At 42.5% G+C, this 19,489-nt stretch overlaps 1 protein-coding gene across 4 annotated transcripts in view; it reads left to right on the plus strand.

The window, feature by feature from the left end:
* The window catches only part of fhod1 (formin homology 2 domain containing 1), a 300,189-nt gene that overhangs the window by 46,912 nt on the left and 233,788 nt on the right, over nucleotides 1-19,489 (plus strand). For all 4 annotated transcript variants that reach the window (XM_059992695.1, XM_059992692.1, XM_059992693.1 and 1 more), the window contains exon 3: nucleotides 15,652-15,716. In XM_059992695.1, coding sequence (XP_059848678.1) covers nucleotides 15,652-15,716 — 65 coding nt within the window. The remainder of the gene's footprint in view (nucleotides 1-15,651; nucleotides 15,717-19,489) is intronic.

Consider the following 19,489-nt stretch of genomic DNA (forward strand, 5'->3'; position numbering starts at 1 on the left):
AGTGAGGTGTGACATCTGAAATCTAAGTAATTTGCAAGGCACTTGAAGCCATCAGTGCTCATAATCACTCTTCACCATTTGTGCAATGACATGACAGGGCATTGATCTGAACGCTGATGTGGAAGCACCAGTGACAACAATGGGAGTGATCTGACTTCCAGTGTAAATGTGACAAGAAAGCCTTTGATGTGTATGATATATGGAACACTAGCTGCTTATTTGTACACAAAAACACTGATTATTAGGAGTCACAAACAGGAAATGTATACTATAATCCTCAAAGATGAAATGTTATAATGTGGTATAATTATAGCACTTGGCAAGTAGGTTGTTCAGTTGGCAAGAGACAATTTTACATTGGACAGGACAACTGTAACCATGGCAACAAGGTCATTAGGATTACATTAAAAACCATACTAGAAATATGCTTGTTTCCAATGCTTAAAATATACTACAGTCTATTTATTAAGACCTCAACTGGTTTTTGTACAAAACATATCCCAGCTCTTTCTTGGTATTACAGACAAAGCTGATCTCTTCTTTTTCTATGACTAGATTCTGATGAGGCAAGATTCTGTTATGTTCCTTGAGGATGTTGTTTGGCACCTCGTCTGCTTCACATCCCTTGGAGAACAATCACAACTAGTACAACGTGAATAAAAGTAATTGGGCCATCTGGAACTTCTCGACTTAATTTTTAGCTTTTCAAATGTAAATGAAGCACAGTATTTTTATCTCCTGATGAATGTTAAACGTAATTGTTAACTAAGTTGCCACGAGCTGAGACTTGCAGCTCCAAAATCCAGTATTGCTAAATTCTGCTGGCTAACTGTAGGTAGTTAATAGTAAATAAATTGACATGGAAAATCATTAACATGAGATTCTGCCGATGCTGGAAATCCAGAGCAACACATGCAAAATGCTGGAGGAACTCAATAGATCAGGCAGCATCTGTGGATTAAACAATCTCTGTTTCAGGCCAAGACCTTCAGCAGGGCTGGGAGGGAAGGAGGCCAGATCCCTTGGCAAAAGATATGGCAAATTTAGCAATTGGCTGCCAATATAATAAATTGGAATGATATAATGTTACTTTCTGATTTTATTTTTTAAAAAGTCATTCACTATTGTAACTTTTTGCCACTGATGAATATGCATTGAATGTAAACTTTCAGGACGGATCGCAAAGATGACGTGAAAGAAAGCCTCTATTTGCAGAATTATATCAGCACAAAATTTCAGCAGGATTATACAAAAATGGCCACACTATGGTGGGGATGGGCATGAGAGGGATTGTATGTAGAATGTGAGTTAATGCCCTGGCAGATCTTCAAACAGTCAAATTGTCTTTGTTGGAGACCCTGCCTTGAGGAAAATCAATTGAAAAACAAAGCAGATTATTTTTTAATTTGAATTTCCAATGGCGTTTATTTCAGCTTGTGGAAAGGGGCTGTGAAATATATTTGAAGTATAATAGTATGATTTACTGAAAAGCTATGAAATGCCACCATACACAGATCAAGGGCATAAAACATCATATGCTGCCAGAAGTGATGTTGCCTAAGCATTTGTTTAAGGGTTTGATATGGAAATCAGAGAAAACAGTTGTATGGCTTGTTCAAAGTTACATCAGTCAGTCATATGGGGATTATTCTTTCTTACGTGATCTGTCAGATTGAGTCAGCCTTGGTAGTAAATCTAAGTTCTTAATTAACTGATAATGAATTATATCCTTAAAGCTTTTAACCTTGGGAGGCTGATTGGGGTGCCTCCAATTTCATAAAGCAATTCTTTTAAACCTTTCTTTTTCTACTTAGATGCATTTGAGTTCAGTTTCTGTACCAACCTTTGACTCATTTCTCCTGTTGGCTGCACTGAGCTGGTGAGCATCAGATCTGATGCACCACCTCTGAAACCGTGCAGAGTTTTCCTTTCTTCCAGATCCAGGCATAATATTTCTCAGCAGGAGATAATCCATGCTGACCAGCAATAAAACCACAGCTGATTTGAATTTCTGCTTCTCCCTGAAACTTGAATCTTGCCGAGCCAGTAAGATGGAAACACCCATCAGGTTGAGAAGTATCAGTCGATGTCTGTTAATACCGTTCAAATGCATTTGTGTGCTCCTGATCACCAAAGAATATTGGATATAAATCTCTTTTTGCACTCTTTGTTGCGCACGCACACACACACACAATTAAGGGTCAATGTGGTCACCTATGTGTGAGGCTACAGGTGGTGAGTGAGATGTTAACTGAATTGTTTATGTGCTTGCTGAGGAGAAGGTTATGGAAGCTAAGGATTCAAGGGAGATGAATGGTGTGTGTTGGAACATTTCCAATGCTATAAGGAGGTGGTGCTGGTGGTCTAAAGGATAAATCTCTGGGGCTTGATTAAATGTATCCCAGATAATGGGAAAGAAATTGCACGTGCCCTGGCAGAGAGATTTTCCATCACCCTTAGCCATGGGTGGGATAGGGAAGATCTGGAGGATGGCTAATTATTGTGCCTTTAATTAAGAAAGGCTGCCAGGACAAGCCAGGGAAGTGCACACTGATGTGTTTCACAACAGTGGTGGGAAAGCTACTGGAGGCGATTCTGAGGGACTGTGCCAGCATTTGGACAGGCAAGGATTGATAAGAGATTGTGAAGACAGCTCTGTGCGTAGGAAATTGTGCCTCAGAAATTTGAATTTTTTTTGATGGAGTAACAAAGAAGATTGCTAAGGTAGGATGGCTGACGTTGTCTACATGGACTTTAGCAAGGTCCTGCATGATGGTTATGGGATACAAAATTGGCTTGCCGGAAGGAGTCGGAGGTTTGTTACTAGGAGCTGAGGGCTGTAACTGGTGATGTGCAACAGGAATCCGTACAGGGTCCACTTTTGTTTGTTATCCAAACTAATAATTTGTTCAGAATGCTATTAATGTGGTTAGTCAATATGTAAATGACACCAAAATTAGTGATGATGGATCTGCCATCAGAGTTCAAAACTACCTCCCTATTCCTCTTTGGCACTATTTTTTTTAACGCCTTGCACTGGACTGTTTTTAATCACTGTCCATGATATTAAAAAAACAGATTCTGATTTAAAAGCAGGTGTGTGTGTTGTTCTGACTTAAATGTCTGAAAAGGATATGTGTCAGCACTGACAGAGCAGAGCACTTTGAAGAAGGTTATCCAACATTACAAAAGGATCCAGATGAATTGGTAAAATGTGCCAAGAGATAGCAGATGGAAATGAACTTGAGAAGAGTTGATTTTGGTAAGTTGAGCTAGGGCATGATTGTACTGTAAGTGGGAGGACCCTTGAGAGTATTAAACAACAGAGGGACCTAGGGGTACAGAGAACAAGGCACCTGGCATGCTTGCTGTCATCAGTTAGGATATTGAATACAAGAGTTGCGTTGTCATATTGCAGCTGTTCAAGTCGTTGATGAAACCACACTTGGAGCATTGTGTGCAGTACTGGTTGCCAGCTATAGGGAGGATGCCATTAAACTGGAAAGGACTCAGAAAAGATTCACCAGGAGGTTACAGGGACAGGAAGGCTTGAGATACAAGGACCCTTTCCCCCTGGAGTGTAAGAGGCTGATAAGTGACTTGATAACATGATGAAAGTGAATGGCCACAATGGCTTCCCCCGGCAGAGAGTCTTAACAGCAGAGGACATCAATTAGAGGTGAGAGAGGAAACATTTCAAAGGAACTTTTTTAACATTAAAGGTGGTGAGTATATATATGAAACAACTTGTCAGAAGAAACTGTAGGTGCAGCTACAATTACAATGAACTAATTAGACAGATACATGAATTGAAAAGCTTCAGAGGAGTATCGATCAATTGCAGGGGAAATGGGACCAGCTCAGATCGACATTTCTGTTTAGCATGCTCCTCCACCCTATGTATCTCTAATCTATGTACCTTCTTTCCTCCAGTAGCCCTCACTAGTACCATTCCCTTCACCCACATCCACCTCTCACCCATCCTCCACCCTCACCCACCTCTGTCTTCCTTCTCTCTCACCCTCTACAGCCTTAACAACCTCTACCAACCTCTTCTCCATCCCACCCTCCCTGTCCTCTTCCCCAAACCCACCTTCTCCACCAAACCCACCCACTCCCACCCTGCCCCGTCCACTTCTCCATCCCACCACCCCCTTCCCCAAACCTACCCTCTCCACCCCTTCACCAAACCCACCCTCTCCACCCCTTCACCAAACCCACCCTCTCCACCCCTTCACCAAACCCACCCTCTCCACCCCTTCACCAAACCCACCCTCTCCACCCCTTCACCAAACCATCCTCTCCACCCCTTCACCAAACCCACCCTCTCCACCCCTTCACCAAACACACCCTCTCCACCCCTTCACCAAACACACCCTCTCCACCCCTTCACCAAACACACCCTCTCCACCCCTTCACCAAACACACCCTCTCCACCCCTTCACCAAACACACCCTCTCCACCCCTTCACCAAACACACCCTCTCCACCCCTTCACCAAACACACCCTTTCCACCCCTTCACCAAACACACCCTTTCCACCCCTTCACCAAACACACCCTCTCCACCCCTTCACCAAACCCACCCTCTCCACCCCCTTCACCAAACCCGCCCTCTCCCACTCCCTTCTCCAAACCCACCCTCTCCCACTCCCTTCTCCAAACCCACCCTCCCCGTCCTCTTCTCCATCCCACCCTCCCCATCCTCTTCACCAAACCCACTCTCTCCACCTCCTTCACCAAATCCACCCACTCCACCCCTTCTCCAAACCCACCCTCTCCACCCTCTTCTCCAAACCCACCCTCTCCCACTTCCTTCTCCCATCCCACCCTCCCCATCCTCTTCTCCATCCCACCCTCCCCATCCTCTTCCCCAAACCCACTCTCTCCACCCCTTCACCAAACCCACCTTCTCCACCCCTTCACCAAACCCACCCTCTCCACCCCTTCACCAAACCCACCCTCTCCCACTTCCTTCTCCAAACCCACCCTCCCCGTCCTCTTCTCCATCCCACCCTCCCCATCCTCTTCACCAAACCCACCCTCTCCACCCCCTTCACCAAACCCACCCTCTCCACCCTCTTCTCCAAACCCACCCTCTCCCACTTCCTTCTCCCATCCCACCCTCCCCATCCTCTTCTCCATCCCACCCTCCCCATCCTCTTCCCCAAACCCACTCTCTCCACCCCTTCACCAAACCCACCCTCTCCACCCTCTTCTCCAAACCCACCCTCTCCCACTTCCTTCTCCCATCCCACCCTCCCCATCCTCTTCTCCATCCCACCCTCCCCATCCTCCACCAAACCCACTCTCTCCACCCCCTTCACCAAACCCACCCTCTCCACCCCCTTCTCCAAACCCGCCCTCTCCCACTCCCTTCTCCAAACCCGCCCTCTCCCGTCCACTTCCCCAAACCCACCCTCTCCCACTCCCTTCTCCAAACCCGCCCTCCCCCGTCCACTTCCCCAAACCCGCCCTCTCCCACTCCCTTCTCCAAACCCGCCCTCTCCCACTCCCTTCTCCAAACCCGCCCTCCCCCGTCCACCTCCCCAGACCCGCCCTCCCCCGTCTACTTCCCCAAACTCACCCACTCCACCCTCTTCTCCATCCCACTCTCCCCCACCTTCTTCTCCATCCCACCCTCTCCCGCCCCCTTCTCCAATCCCACCCTCTCCCGCCCCCTTCTCCAATCCCACCCTCTCCCGCCCCCTTCTCCAATCCCACCCTCTCCCGGCTTGTTTTCTATCCCACCCTCCTCCAGCCTCTTCTCCAAACCCACCTCCCCCACCGCCTTCTCCGGAGCCTACGCCATCCTCCCTCACATCCTCCATACCCTGCCTCCTCAATAGTTACTTGGTTCAGACTATTTTGACACAGTGTTAAAAGAGCTTAGTGGCTGTATTAAGGAGTATGCAGAACGTTCTTACTTTGTGGGTGAATGAAAGCTGCATTCTTTCATACTGAATGTACTGTGCCCATTACCATGTCAGGTGCTGACTCTCTTTTTCCAGCCTATCATTCGGAGCACTTTTCCTCACTGTACATTGGTTTAAGAGTAAAATCCCAGACAGAGGGTGATCTGGTAGGAGTTACTTCAATTTTCCATTTTTTGTTAAACATTTTGCCTATTGGAGAAAGTTCTTGGCATATAAAAGAGGCAAATTAAGTTCAGCAGATAACTTGTCTCAATATGCTAGACACCGGAAGGAACAACATTACTGCATGTGTCTGTTGTGTCCGTGCACAATTGGAGCCTGATGAGAAAAGAAATTAGGGCTAAGGTTTTGATGTTGAAATTTTAGAAAATTTAGTGCATAGAAAGTGATTATTGAGTTGAAATGCATATTTAGTCCACATCACTCTTTTCTCTGAAGTTATTTTCCTCCTTCAAGTATCTTTCTTATTTTCTTTTAAAATTGACAGCTGAATTTTTCTCAGCTCATTTTCAGACAGTTATACACAATTTGCTTCAGGAATAAACTTTCCTCTGGTCCCTAAGGCTACGTCCACACTAGACCAGATAATTTTGAAAACGTCGTTTTTGCGTAAAATTGATAGGCGTCCACACTAAGCGTTTTTAAAAATATCTCTGTCCGCATTAAAATGGATATTTCGGCGAATCTCCTCCTACTGCACATGTGCAGGACACATCTACTGAAAACAAGTGACATGTTTGGTGTCGAATCTCACCGTGAAAGACAATGTGCGTTTGTCCAGTTACAGACTAGAAAAACTAAAATGATGGACAGCTGTTGGCTCTCGTGCAGGAGGACTTAAGTAAAAACAAAAACAAATACTGGAGCGTATGGAGGCAACCGACAGGGAGTTCACGGACAATATGACCCGGCTGACGACGAACATTGAAAAACTGACGAACTCTGTTGCATTAATAAAGCCCCTTGTTAAATGTATAGAACATGTCTGCATCAGTATTATCTTGTATTTCCATACAATGTTACATTAGGCTGTTACACATCTATTGTCAGAGAAGTACTTGCATAAATAGGTAAACCACCTTCATACGAGCAAGGACAGAAAACAGGGCAAAGTGAGTATACTTAAATATTCAGTAAGTTATGGGTCAAAGTATTTGGTGAGTACATTTCTAACTCTTCTGGCTTCAGTCTCGTTGCTGTCTGTTCTGAAATTGTTAGGTTGCGTTCAAGAAAACAATGAAATAGCATGCGGCCGCCTGACAGCGTTTTCAGATTTCTCCGGTTACCCCATCCACACTGATCTGCCCGAGCGGCGTTTTAAAAATTACACACCCTGGACAGCGTTTCTGAAAAGCTTCGTTTTCAGGGGCTGAAAACGCCATTTTAGTGTGGACGGAGGGTAAAAACGAAGAGAAAAAGCTTCGGTTATGGATTTACGCGGTATAGTGTGGATATAGCCTCAGTGTAAGAAGAGATGGTAGCAGCCAATTTGCAGACTGGAAGATCACACGCACTACAAAATGATAATGACCAAATAATCAGTCCTCACTTTTTTTTAAAAGTCATTGAATTGCTTTTATCAAGAAATCATCAAGAATTTATTACAGAGGTAGAGTCTCTCTTGTGCTTTCACTCTCTCTTGCATCCCCTCTCACACTCTTTCTCACTGTTTCCTGTTCCCTTAAGGTTAGACACTCTATGCTTGGGGTAAAAGACTATGACTATCTATCCTGTCAATGCTCCTCATATTTTGTATTCATACTTCTCAAGGTCACCACTCAGTTTCCTGTTCTCTGTTGAGACTAAACCCAGTTTATCCAATCTCTCCTTTCCAGGCAACAACCTGGTGAATCTCTTCTGCATTCTTTCTCATAAATTCTTACAGAATGGTGATCAGAACCTTAGTCCTAGTGTGACATAATATTCTATATGTGGACAACATGATGTACCAACTTTGTTTACTGTAGCCTGATATAATCAGCAAATAGTGTGGTATAATGTATAAAAGTGTTTTTCATCTATTGGGCTTGCTGCACTAGATACACAAGAAATAAATGAAGGAGAAGGTGGGTGAACTAGTGAGCCTCCTAGATAGGCAAACCTCTCATCAACCCCACTCTTTCTACTTGGGGTCCCAGGATTCTTTTGGATCAGTCTTGAATAAAGTCATTAAACACCTACAACTTTTTGAGATACAGCATCCCAAACATTCATATACATTTGAATAACACCTATACTTTTTAAGTGAGACAATGATGCTCCATTCTGAACTCCAACTTGAGGGCACAACTTCTCAACTACTACCCTGTCAGACTTTCTGGCATTTTAATGAGCTCACCTCCCATTCTTCTACATTTCTCTGCAATTTCTGTCCTTTGCTCCAGTTCCCTTTAGATATTATGTCAGGTGTAAATTTTAAGTCAAGAAATTTTGCTTTCCAGAGTTATTTGGGAGAATAGATCAAAAGTTAATATATGGAAGTCGATCAGGGATCAGATATGATCCCATTGTATTTGTTGGGGCATTGAATACAAAAGTAAAGAGGTTATGCTCCAACTTTATGAAAACTTAGAACTCAACTGGATAATTGCAAGCTCTTCTGGTCACCAAGGGATAGGAAGGATGTGTATTGTTGGAGAGGCTGCAGAGGAAATTCACCAGCTCAGGGGTAGAACAGTTAAGAGAGATCAGAGAAACTAGGTCTGTTCCAAGATGGTGTGGAGATTATGTGGGTAGGTCACCAAACTACTACATATTCTACTGTTAAATTCCTTTTAAGAGGCGTATTTTTGAACTATCTAAACAAACCAGTGATTTTACAACCTCCTGAAGAACTTGGTAAGCTTGACTCTCAGAAGTGTAGGAATGGCACTATGAGGAAATAGTTGTTTGGCTATCATTGCCAGAAGAGAGGGTGGAAGAGTGATTGGAGAGGATTTCAAGCCAGATTAAAGCATCGGGGCCTGGAAATGAAAAATGAGCTGCCACTACCACCTGCCAGCCAAGATCCCCCACCTGAGCTGTCCCATCTGCCAGTGCTTGACCCATCTGCCTCTCTTCTCACTACTAATAGTATGGGAGGGAGGTGCAGGGGTCTTTGGTACCACACTGCCAGGTTCGGGAGCAGTGTTCCCCTACATTCGTTGGACTCATGGGCCGGCTGCACTCACCTCTGTGCTGAATGGACTCCGCAGGCTGTGGTCTGACTTTCGGGATCTCACCGCTTCATGTTCTCTGTATTATTTGTTTATATTTTTTACTGTTTGCACAATTTGTCCTCCTTTGCACATTAGGTGTTGGCCAATCTTTGTTATGAGTGGTTTTTGAGGATTCTGTTGTATTTGCTTGTTTTCTTGTGGACGTCTTAAGAAAGTGCATTTCAAGGTTGTATATTATGTACGTCCTTTGTATTTTGAACTTTGGTTTCCCTGGAACGGAAGAAGGGACATGGTTGAGGTATGTAAAAACATTGAGAGGTATAAGTAAAGCAGACTGCAAGAAACTTCTTTCCAAGTCAGAGAGATAAAACCAGAGAACATAAATGTAGGGCATTGTGGAAGACAATAGACAATAGGTGCAGAATAGACCATTCGGCCCTTCGAGCCTGCACCACCATTCTGAGATCATGGCTGATCACCTACTATCAATACCCGGTTCCTGCCTTGTCCCCATATCCCTTGATTCCCCTATCTATAAAATACCTTATCTCATAAGAGATTCAGAGGGAATAAGAGGGTGACCACCTTTACTCAAGAGGTAGCAGGTACTTGCAGTGCACTGTGTGTGAGAGAGTGGGTGTAGTTGAATTTCTGTCAGCATTTAAGTGAACAATTGAATCACTAAAACATGGAGGGCTATGGACGAAGGGCACCCACTGGTTGGTGTGGATGAGTTAGGCTGAGTGGCCTGTTTCCAAGCTATGTGATTCTGCGAAAGGCAAGCTTGAGGATCTGAAAATCTTCTCATCTCAGCAATCAGTCTTTATAATCTTTGTTGCATTCCCTCAGAGATTAGGTGTATCCTTCCTTCTTAAGAGACCCAGTTTGTGCACAATATCCCAGGTGTGCTGTCAGTAGAGCTCTGTATAATTGTAGGAAGACTTCTTTATGTTAGTGTCCCTCTCTCATTGTAATAAAAGTCACAATACCACAACTAATACCGTATTATTTTCTGTCATACTCCCAGTTGATTTGTATTGAATTTGTAGCTAGTACTGATAGCACTGGTGTTTCTCAGTTTTTAAAAATAAAGTCTACTTTTCAGCTTTAGTTAAAATAGATAATTTTATGTGTCCATATAATGCTGCATCTATGACCTTTTTCTCAATAATTGAACTTGGCCATCTCCCATTGCAGCTTCTTCACATCTCCTCCATTACTGATTGTTCCACCTCATCCTGCAGTCTCAGCCTGCTCCAGATCTCTGTACACTTGGTCCTCTCATCTAAGTTAGTGATATCAGTTTGCTGATTGGGAACAATGACTCTTCCTTTTGGTGCTTTTACTGGGTTTGCTGCCCTTAAATTCTACAGGACTTAAGGCTGGTGACATAAGTGCCAAATGTAAGTGGCTCCTGGTGCTGTTGTCTTTTGATGCTCTTCCCAATCAATTGAGATGCTATGATAGAGATTGTGAGATCTGTCTGAAACCCATACTTCTCCAAATCTCCATTTCTCTAATTAAACATCACCCCAACTAAAATGGTAGATAGTTTCAAGGACTCCCTTTCTGGATCTGCTCCTGGACCTGATGGAAAATTTCAACAAAAGCATTGGAGTAGAACCAGAGATAAAAACAGTACCTTGTGCACTAGTTTTGAAGGACCTGAATACTGTAGTTCAAAACGGCATCTGTGGGGAACGTGACTACTTTGGCACAGAAATGTTTAATCAGGCACCTCTCTGTCTATGAATGTTGTAACCAAAATCAAATAATGCTGTCATATCCTGCCCTCCATTCACAATTTGACTGCAGTATTTGAAAAGTGAGCACCCTCTCCAAACACACTCAAGGTGTTTATGAAACTTAAATTAAATGTCTTTGGACATTCACCTTATGTCGTCACTTACAGTATATGTATGTTAAAATAGATGATAACCTGAGCAATGATACTTCCACCAGTTTACTCAACACATGCCATCTGAAATTATCAATTTAGTATTTTTCTATCCATTAACCAATCCCTAATCCTGGTATTAGCCAAAATTCCATGAAATTTAATCACATTTTAATAGCTCCCTGTGTGACACTCTCTCAAATGCTTTCTTAAAATTCAAAAATCTATCAGTTTTCCTTTTATATAGCTTGCACTAAACACTCTCAACAAAACATTAAATTCCTTATTGTACAGAATTTCCCTTTCATTAAACCACAATTATTGTTCTTGTGATAAACCTACTATTTAAATCTACAATGTTTTGGCACTCTTAAAGAAATCTTAAAAATACTTTATTAAATGATGCAATGATAAAGGTCCAGCAATACACAGAAAATGCTGGTGGAACGCAGCAGGCCAGGCAGCATCTATAGGAAGAAGCACAGTCGACGTTTTTGGGCCGAGACCCTTCGTAAGGACAGATAAAGGTCTTACTGTTTCATTGGCTACTAGCAGATTTTATCCTTTGATGATATGCAAGTATATTTTAGTAAAATTTAAGATAATTAACATAATGCACTAAACCAGTCCAGATTTTCCTTTGATTCTATCCAGAGCAGAATGTTGACTCAGTTATTTGCAGACTTGACTTACCCTCTTGAATGATTAGAAGGAATTTTATCTATTCAGAATGTGAATCTTTAAGGAAATATATGAAGTTGAATCCTGATTGCTTTCTTTTCCTTCTCAGTCCTCAAAAAAAAAAAATTACTAGTGATCTTTAGAACTGAGATGTTCATATTGTAGCAAATGGTGAAGCAGCAATACAAATCAGTGTCTTTCTCAAATGTCAGGTTTATGAATGGACGGTGTTTTTCCTGGAATTTCTCGAGCTCAGTGCTGCAGACGTCTCTGCTGAGGTGGGTGATAGGACAGTGGGAATTTGGGCACACAGAGCCCTCAAGCAAGCAGAGTAATCAATTACATAGAACAATTCAGAAAAAGAGCAAACCATGCAGTTTTGAAATAAACCATGATTTCAAGCTAACATTGTAATTGTTGATAGTTAATGGGTATCCTTAAGCAATGCAACAAATGTCTCTTCTTCCTGGCCTTTGCAAGACTGTGGAATGTCACCTTTTCTTTTAAGCACAAAATCTAATTGGAGTTAAATTTCAAAACATGGAGACAATATGAAATAATAATTAAAATGTCATTGTGATGCCTCTTAGAACTTCAAATGAACTTTTATCTTGTGCACTTGAATGGCAAGAATAACAAAGGAGTTGCTGCAATTTGAGAGGGGGAAGCATAACTCACATGTATCAGTATTGCAATGGAATAAAGGAAATTACAGAGACATGAGAGAGGAGCTTACCCAGGTGCATAGGAGGAGGTTACTGGTGGGGATGACAGCAGAGCAGAGATGGCTGAAGTTTCTGGGAATAGTTCACAAGGTGTAGGATACATATGCCCCACAGAATAGGTAGTTCTCAAATGGCAGGGGTAGGCAATGGTGGCAGACAAGGGAAGTTCAGGACTGCATGAAAGCCAAGGAAAGGGCATATAATCTAGCAAAGGTCAGAGGGAAGTTGGATGATTGGGAAGCTTTTAAAATCTATCAAAAGGCAACTAAAAAAAGCTACAAGGAGGAAAAAGATGAAATACGAGGGCAACCAGCCAATAATATAAAGCAGGTTAATAAAAGTGTCTTCAGTTATATAAAGGGTAAAAGGGAGGTGAGAGTTGCTATTGGACCACTGGAAAATGATGCTGGTGAAGTGGTAATAGGGGACAAAAATGGCAAATGAACTTAATGGGTACCTTGCATCAGTCTTCACTGTGAAAAATATTAGTTGTGTCAGGGAGCAGGAATGAGTGCCATTGCTATTAAAAAGGAAAATGTTCTAGGCAAAGACAAATTTCTTAAGGTGGATAACTCACCTGGGCCAGATAGACTACATCCCAGAGTCCTGAGAGATGTTACTGAAGAGATAACTGATGCATTGATCGTGATCTTTCAAAAATCACTTGATTCTGGCATGGTCCCAAAGGACTGGAAAATTGCAAATGTCACTCCACTCCTTAAGAAGGGAGGAAGGGGAAAAAAATTATAGGTCAGTTAGCTTAACCTCAGTGGTTGGGGAAGTGTTGGAATCTATTATTAAGGATAAGGTTTCGGGGTACTTGTAGACTAATGAAAAATATGTCAAAGTCAGCATGGTTTCTGTAAAGGGAAATCTTACCCAACAGATCTGTGAGAGTTTTTTGAGGAAATAACAAGCAGAGTGGACAAAGGAGAGGTAGTGGATGTCAAGTACTTGGATTTTTGGAAGGCATTTGATAAGATGCCACATATGAGGTGGCTTAATCAGATAAAATCCTATGGCGTTACAAGAAAGATACCGGCATGGTTAGAGGAATGGTCGACAGGTAGGAGGCAGTGAGGCAGCCTTTTCTGGTTGGCTGCAGTGACTAGTGGTGTTCGTCAGTGGTCAGTATTGGGACTGCTACTTTTCACATTGTCTGTCAATGATTTGGATAACAGAATTGATGGCTTTGTGGCAAAGTTGTGAATGATACAAAGATAGGTGGAGGGGTAGGTAGTGCTGAGGAAGCAATGTGATTGTGGCAGGATGGACAATTTTGAAGAATTGGCAAAAAAGGTGGACGATAGAATGCAGTGTTGGGAAATGTATGATAATACATTTTGGTAAAATAGTGCAGACTGTTATCTAAATGGGGAGAAGGTTCAAAAATTAGATGTGCAGAGGCAGAGAGACTTGGGAGTCCTCGTGCAAGACTCCCAAAAGGTTAATTTACAGGTTGAGTGTGTGATAAAGAAAGCAAGTGCAACATTGGCATTTATTTCAAAGGAGATAATGCTGAAACTTTATAAGACACTGGGTCAGGCTGCATTTGGAGTCTTGTCAACAGTTTTAGGCCCCATATCTCAGAAAGGACAAGTTGTCATTGGAGAGAGTTCAGAGGAGGCTCACAGGATGATTCCGAGAATGAAAGGTTAAACGTATGAGGCACGGTTTGTTTGGTCCGGTACTTGCGGGAATTTAGAAGAATGTGGGGGGGGGGGGGGGGGGTTCTCAATGCAACCTACCGAATATTGAATGGTCTAGGTAGGGTGAATGTGGAGAGGATGTTTCCTATGGTGGGGCTATCTAGGGCAGAGCCTCATAATTGAGGGGCAACCTTCAGAACAGAGGTAAGGAGGAATATTTTTTAGCCAGAGAGTAGTGAATCTGTGGAATACTCTGTCACAGACTGCGATGGAGGCTAAGTCCATATTTAAGGCGGAAGTTGATAGTTTCCTGATCAGAGTGGGCATCAAAGGATGTGATAAGAAGGCAGGTGCATGGGCTCAAGTGGGATCTGGGACTGGCCATGTTAGAATGGTGGAGAGGACTGAATAGCCTAATTCTGCTCCTATGTCTTATGGCCTTATGGTCTTTCTTTTGCTGATAATCTGATTAAACACTTGGGACATTTTCACCCTGCACTAAATATGCTATACCTGAATTTAATGTAAAATTATATGAATTTATGGGAGCGGAGTACATCAAAAGGAAACATCAGAGTGCTTTGGCGTCCAAGAGGACCACAACTCGATCATAGAGTTTGCCTCAATGACCTAGAGAGCTACAAATGTTGGCTGGAGTTAGCGCCTTGTACTTTGGTGCTTGGTAGGGTCACCCATACCAAAAAGGTCAAAGGGTAGAGGCCAGACTAAGAGTGGTCTGTCAGTCCTCCAGGTTCAGGCTTTCAGCTCGGGGCTAACAACGTGATTGGTCAAAAACAATTGTTACAGAAGCAGCAATGAAAAACCTGACTATATCTGTGTGCAATGGTATTCAGAGAGAAATGGAGGAGCTTCATTGCTGCCCTGAGCATGTTGTGGTTACTTGAAATGACCTGGAGACACAGACAATTCTTCAAGAAAATTAAACCTTTATTTGCAAACAAAGGCTGAGGCAATCAACGAACTTGTCACCGAAAGCCCGCCGATCTCTGGTGTACAGCATTCTTTGTAGTAATTTCTTATCTCAGTTACATTTCGGTCTCATCGCCATACCCAATCAAGTTTTAATTGCATATCATTTATATATGAATTAATCAACCGCTGTTGCCTAGCCTGCGGTGCGCCACCATTATATTTCACCCATTCGCATTGGGGCCTTATTTGTGGCCAAGATTATGTTTTCCAGACAACCTCCCTCACATTACATTCCTGCTCGCAGCATCCTATCCGCCACCGTTATCTCATACTAAACAAAGGCTGAGTGTAATACATGGGATAGATCTCAGCTAATAGTGCTGCTAAACAAACAGGTGTTCTGTAAGTGCTGCTAAGAGAGTACAAAGTATCTAGTGAAAACAACACATAACAAAATGTGTCCAGTAAAATAATACATACTAATATTCAGTACCTAGAAGTGATTACATAGTATAGTAAATAGCTAATACATAGTGATTATATTTCAGGTATATATAGTGGTTATGTCTGGTATATTTCTCAATAAGCACCAGCCAAGTAACAGGCAGTAAGTAAGAAAGAAAGAGTGAATTGGGGTTCTACTTGACTAATTAATCATTTCCTTTTTCACTTAGCAAAGGGAGGCGTCCCACCCTCATCCTCCGGACACAGCTGTCGATACGGGTTCATGCCATTATAGGTAAGTGAAGTATTCTACTTTTGCAGGTCTTGGATCTTTTAAGTGAAATAAACTTTGGTTGCATGATGTATTTCTTGTATGCATGTAAGTCAAAATGTTACAAATTAGACTTTTTGTCTCCTGAGGGGAAAATAGGAAACAGTTGAATAGCATGTAGCTGTAAGAATATTGTCGTTTGTAAGAATGGTATGAAAAGAGTAACTGTTGAAATGAATTATTTTGGATCAATGACATATTCGGCAGCTGGTTCTAATATGGTTGTATGTTATAACATACTGGCATCATTTTGTTTCAGATAGCTTGAAGCAATGCCAATGACAAGGGTAGCACCACTTTTGAGGGCTATGACCATGCATTAATTTATCTTGGCTTAAAATACACACTACTGTTTATATAGAATGCTGATGTTTTTTCCATTTGGTCAGATTAGATTCTTTTTTTTTCTTGCTTGTTTCTGCCTTTATCTGGAAAACTCAGCTGGGGTCTTGCTTCCTCATTTCATATATTAGCTGCCACAGAGGAAACTCATCCCCCTGAATTATTTCCTCTTGATATGACAGCAAATGTGGTTAATCTGCAAAGTATTCCCAGTCTTTTCCAAGTTTCTCCAATTGCCTTTTCTCTGCTATAAGGGCACTGATGGTTGCTAAGGCACAATTCAATGGTAAACAAACCAAAAGATTGTATGTAAGCAGAGCCTCTGATAACTTTAGGGCACTTCAAAGCACCTTGCGTTTTTGTTCTTTGAACAGTAACTACTTTAATGCCAGAAATCATTTTTTTTGGTATGGATGTATGTGCTCATTTCAAAAGACCATCAGTACCCAAGAGCAACTGCATGAAGTGTTCTGGCAAGATATTTGCTTTGCCATTTTCTTTAAGCTACATTTAACTCCTCTGGGAAGTGATCTCAAAACTTACCTTTTAGCAAATCTGATTTGCAAGTTTTGCATGCCAGGAAGTTAAAACAGGCATGACTTTGTAATATAGAGACTACAGCAAGTCTTAGGCACATATCAATGACCCACAACTGACACTGGGAGAAGGAAAAGATGATTTATTTTTAGTACTTACTGAAAAAACCCTACTTCTCAGTCGAAATAATACAACAGTGTGCAACAGGGTGTTGGACTTTGTAACAAACAGGTCTCAGAGAGTCAGGATGCAGATCTGCTCCTCCCTCCCCATCATCCTCCACATCGATGCCCTCCTCCCCAGAGCTGTGTGCTGAGCCCATTGTTCTACACTCTGCTCACATATGACTGCACGGCCAAACACCCGAGTATTCACGTTGTCAAGTTCACTGATGACATGACACTGGTGGGGCTCATCACCAACAACAAGACTGCCTACAGAGAGGTGATGGAAAGTGCATGAGGCTTAGTACCAGGCAAATAACCTCTTCCTCGGTATTGACAAGACAAAGGAGATGGTTATTGACTTCTGGAGAACTCACACCCCTCTTCACAACGGCGGCACAGCAGTGTGAGCAGTTTCAAACACTTTGGAGCACACATCTCACACAGCCTCTCGTGGACCCGGAACACTTCCTCCACAGCTAAGAAAGCTCACCAATGCCTCTACTTCTGAGGAGAACTGGATGATGCAAGTTAATACTGACAACCTTCTATAGATGTGCCGTTGAGAGCATCGTTGCATGCTGCATCGCTGCGCAATATGGAAACTGAACTGAGGTAGGCTCCACAGTGGCTAGTTAAAACTCCCCAATGCATCAGGCACTGGCTGCCCACCGTCAAGGACCTGCGTACGGAATGGTGCCAGAAAAAGGCCGGCAATATCATGAAGGATCCCACTCATCCTGCTCATGGACTGCTTGTCCCACTCCCATCAAGGAAGAGGCTATGCAGGTTCCGCACCAGGACCCACAGTCTCAAAAACAGTCACATTCCCCTAAGCAAGTAAGGCTGATCAACACCTCCACCCACTAAACCACCCCTTCACACCCCCAACCACCACTACTTTATTATTTCCTGTCAGTGTCACCTTATGTGCAGGCATTCCTGTACCTAGTATTACTTTATGTACATACAATCAGTCTGTGTACTGTATTAAAGCTAGCCTTGTGTATTTATATTTATTGTGTTTTTTTAATGCTACATCAGATCCAGAGTAACAATCATTTTACTCTCCTTACATTTGTATACTAAAGAATGACAACAAATGGTCTTGAATTTTGAAAAATGTTTCAGGACTTTGGCAAAGAGCAGCAGAGGGGGGCTAGTTATGTGTAAAGGGATGAATGGCTCTGTTTCATATCAGATTATACGCTGAATTTTAGAGAGGTTTGTGCACATAGTTCTCGAAGGGTTTTGTAATTCAGGAATTGCCTGTTTATAATGGTATGTTTAAAGCTTCTCAAGCAGAGGCTTGCATCTTGTGCTTTATCGAGTCTGTACATGAAAGGAGATCTCAACAATGTTGTGTTTTTCATGAAGGGCTGTTTTGGCACTAAGCTATCACTTTGCTGCCTTGTTTACATTACTCAATTCAAATGATACATCCTTTTTACATTAAAAATAAATTTAATCCTGTTGGCAGAAATTAAAAAAGGAGAGAATGCATGGCAATGATTAGAAATAGCCAAACATCATGGTAACAGTAAGGAGCTTTGCCTCAAGCCATTAAGAACATCACAGATTTTTAAAAATCAGGGTCATTGGCCTATCATTAGTCAATACTTACAAACAAGCTGGATGAACTCAGCAGCTCCATTGAAAGGAGCAGTCAACATTTCCGGCTGAGACTCTTCATCAGGCCTGAAGAAGGAGGGGGCAGGGGCCCTCTAAAGAAGATAGGGGAAGGGGTGGAATGTGCCAGGTGAAAAACCAATCAGAGAAAAGATCAAGGGGTGGGGGAGGGGAAGCAGGGAGGGGATAGGCCAGAGAGGTGAAGAAGGAATGTAAGGGGAAAGTACTATGGGTAGTAGAAGGTGGCAGAATCATGAGTTCATTAAATTATCCAACTTCCGGTAATTCCCTCCCTCTTCCTTCCCCCATCTCACTTTCACTCTGTCTCCTCTTCCAGCTGTCTGTCATCTCTCTCATGATTCTGCCTTCTTCTACTACCCATAGTGCTTTCCCCTTACATTCCTCCTTCACCTCTCCGGCCTATCCCCTCCCTGCTTCCCCTACCCCACCCCTTGATCATTCCTCTGATTGGTTTTCCACCTGCACCTTCCCCCTCTCCCACCTTCTTTATTGGGCCCCTGCCCTCTCCTCCTTCAGTTCTGATGAAGGGTCTTGGCCTGAAACTTTAACTGTTTGTTTCAATGGATGCTGTCCGACCTGCTGTGTTCATCCAGCTTGTTTGTACGTGTTGATTTGACCACAGCATCTGCAGTGTACTTTGTGTTTACTATTAGTCAATACTTACTGTTTGTTTTATTTTTGTATTGTAAAATGCTCTTTTTTTCCCCCAGCTTATGATGCTGAACCTGACTGCATTTTATATTAGTAAACCACAGTAATGCATAATGCATTGAAGTAAACATTTACCTAAAATTATCTGTTTCATTTTTACTACTGCCTTAAAAAAATTGATCAGCCTAGGTGGTTTCATGAATGAAAGTAAAGTCGGGGTGATTATCTCTTGGATTTTCCTACGTGTATCACAAAATATCACAGAACATTCAACTTGTCTTGTGCCCAGGAAGTGAACACTTGTTGTTGCTTAGTTGAGTAAGTCATGGTCCTATGCCATTATGTCCATAATAATAATAATGAATTTCCCAGTATTGTGGGTTCTAAACCAAA

This window comes from Hypanus sabinus, chromosome 17 (genome assembly GCF_030144855.1).
Source record: "Hypanus sabinus isolate sHypSab1 chromosome 17, sHypSab1.hap1, whole genome shotgun sequence".
NCBI classification, from domain to species: Eukaryota; Metazoa; Chordata; class Chondrichthyes; order Myliobatiformes; family Dasyatidae; genus Hypanus; species Hypanus sabinus.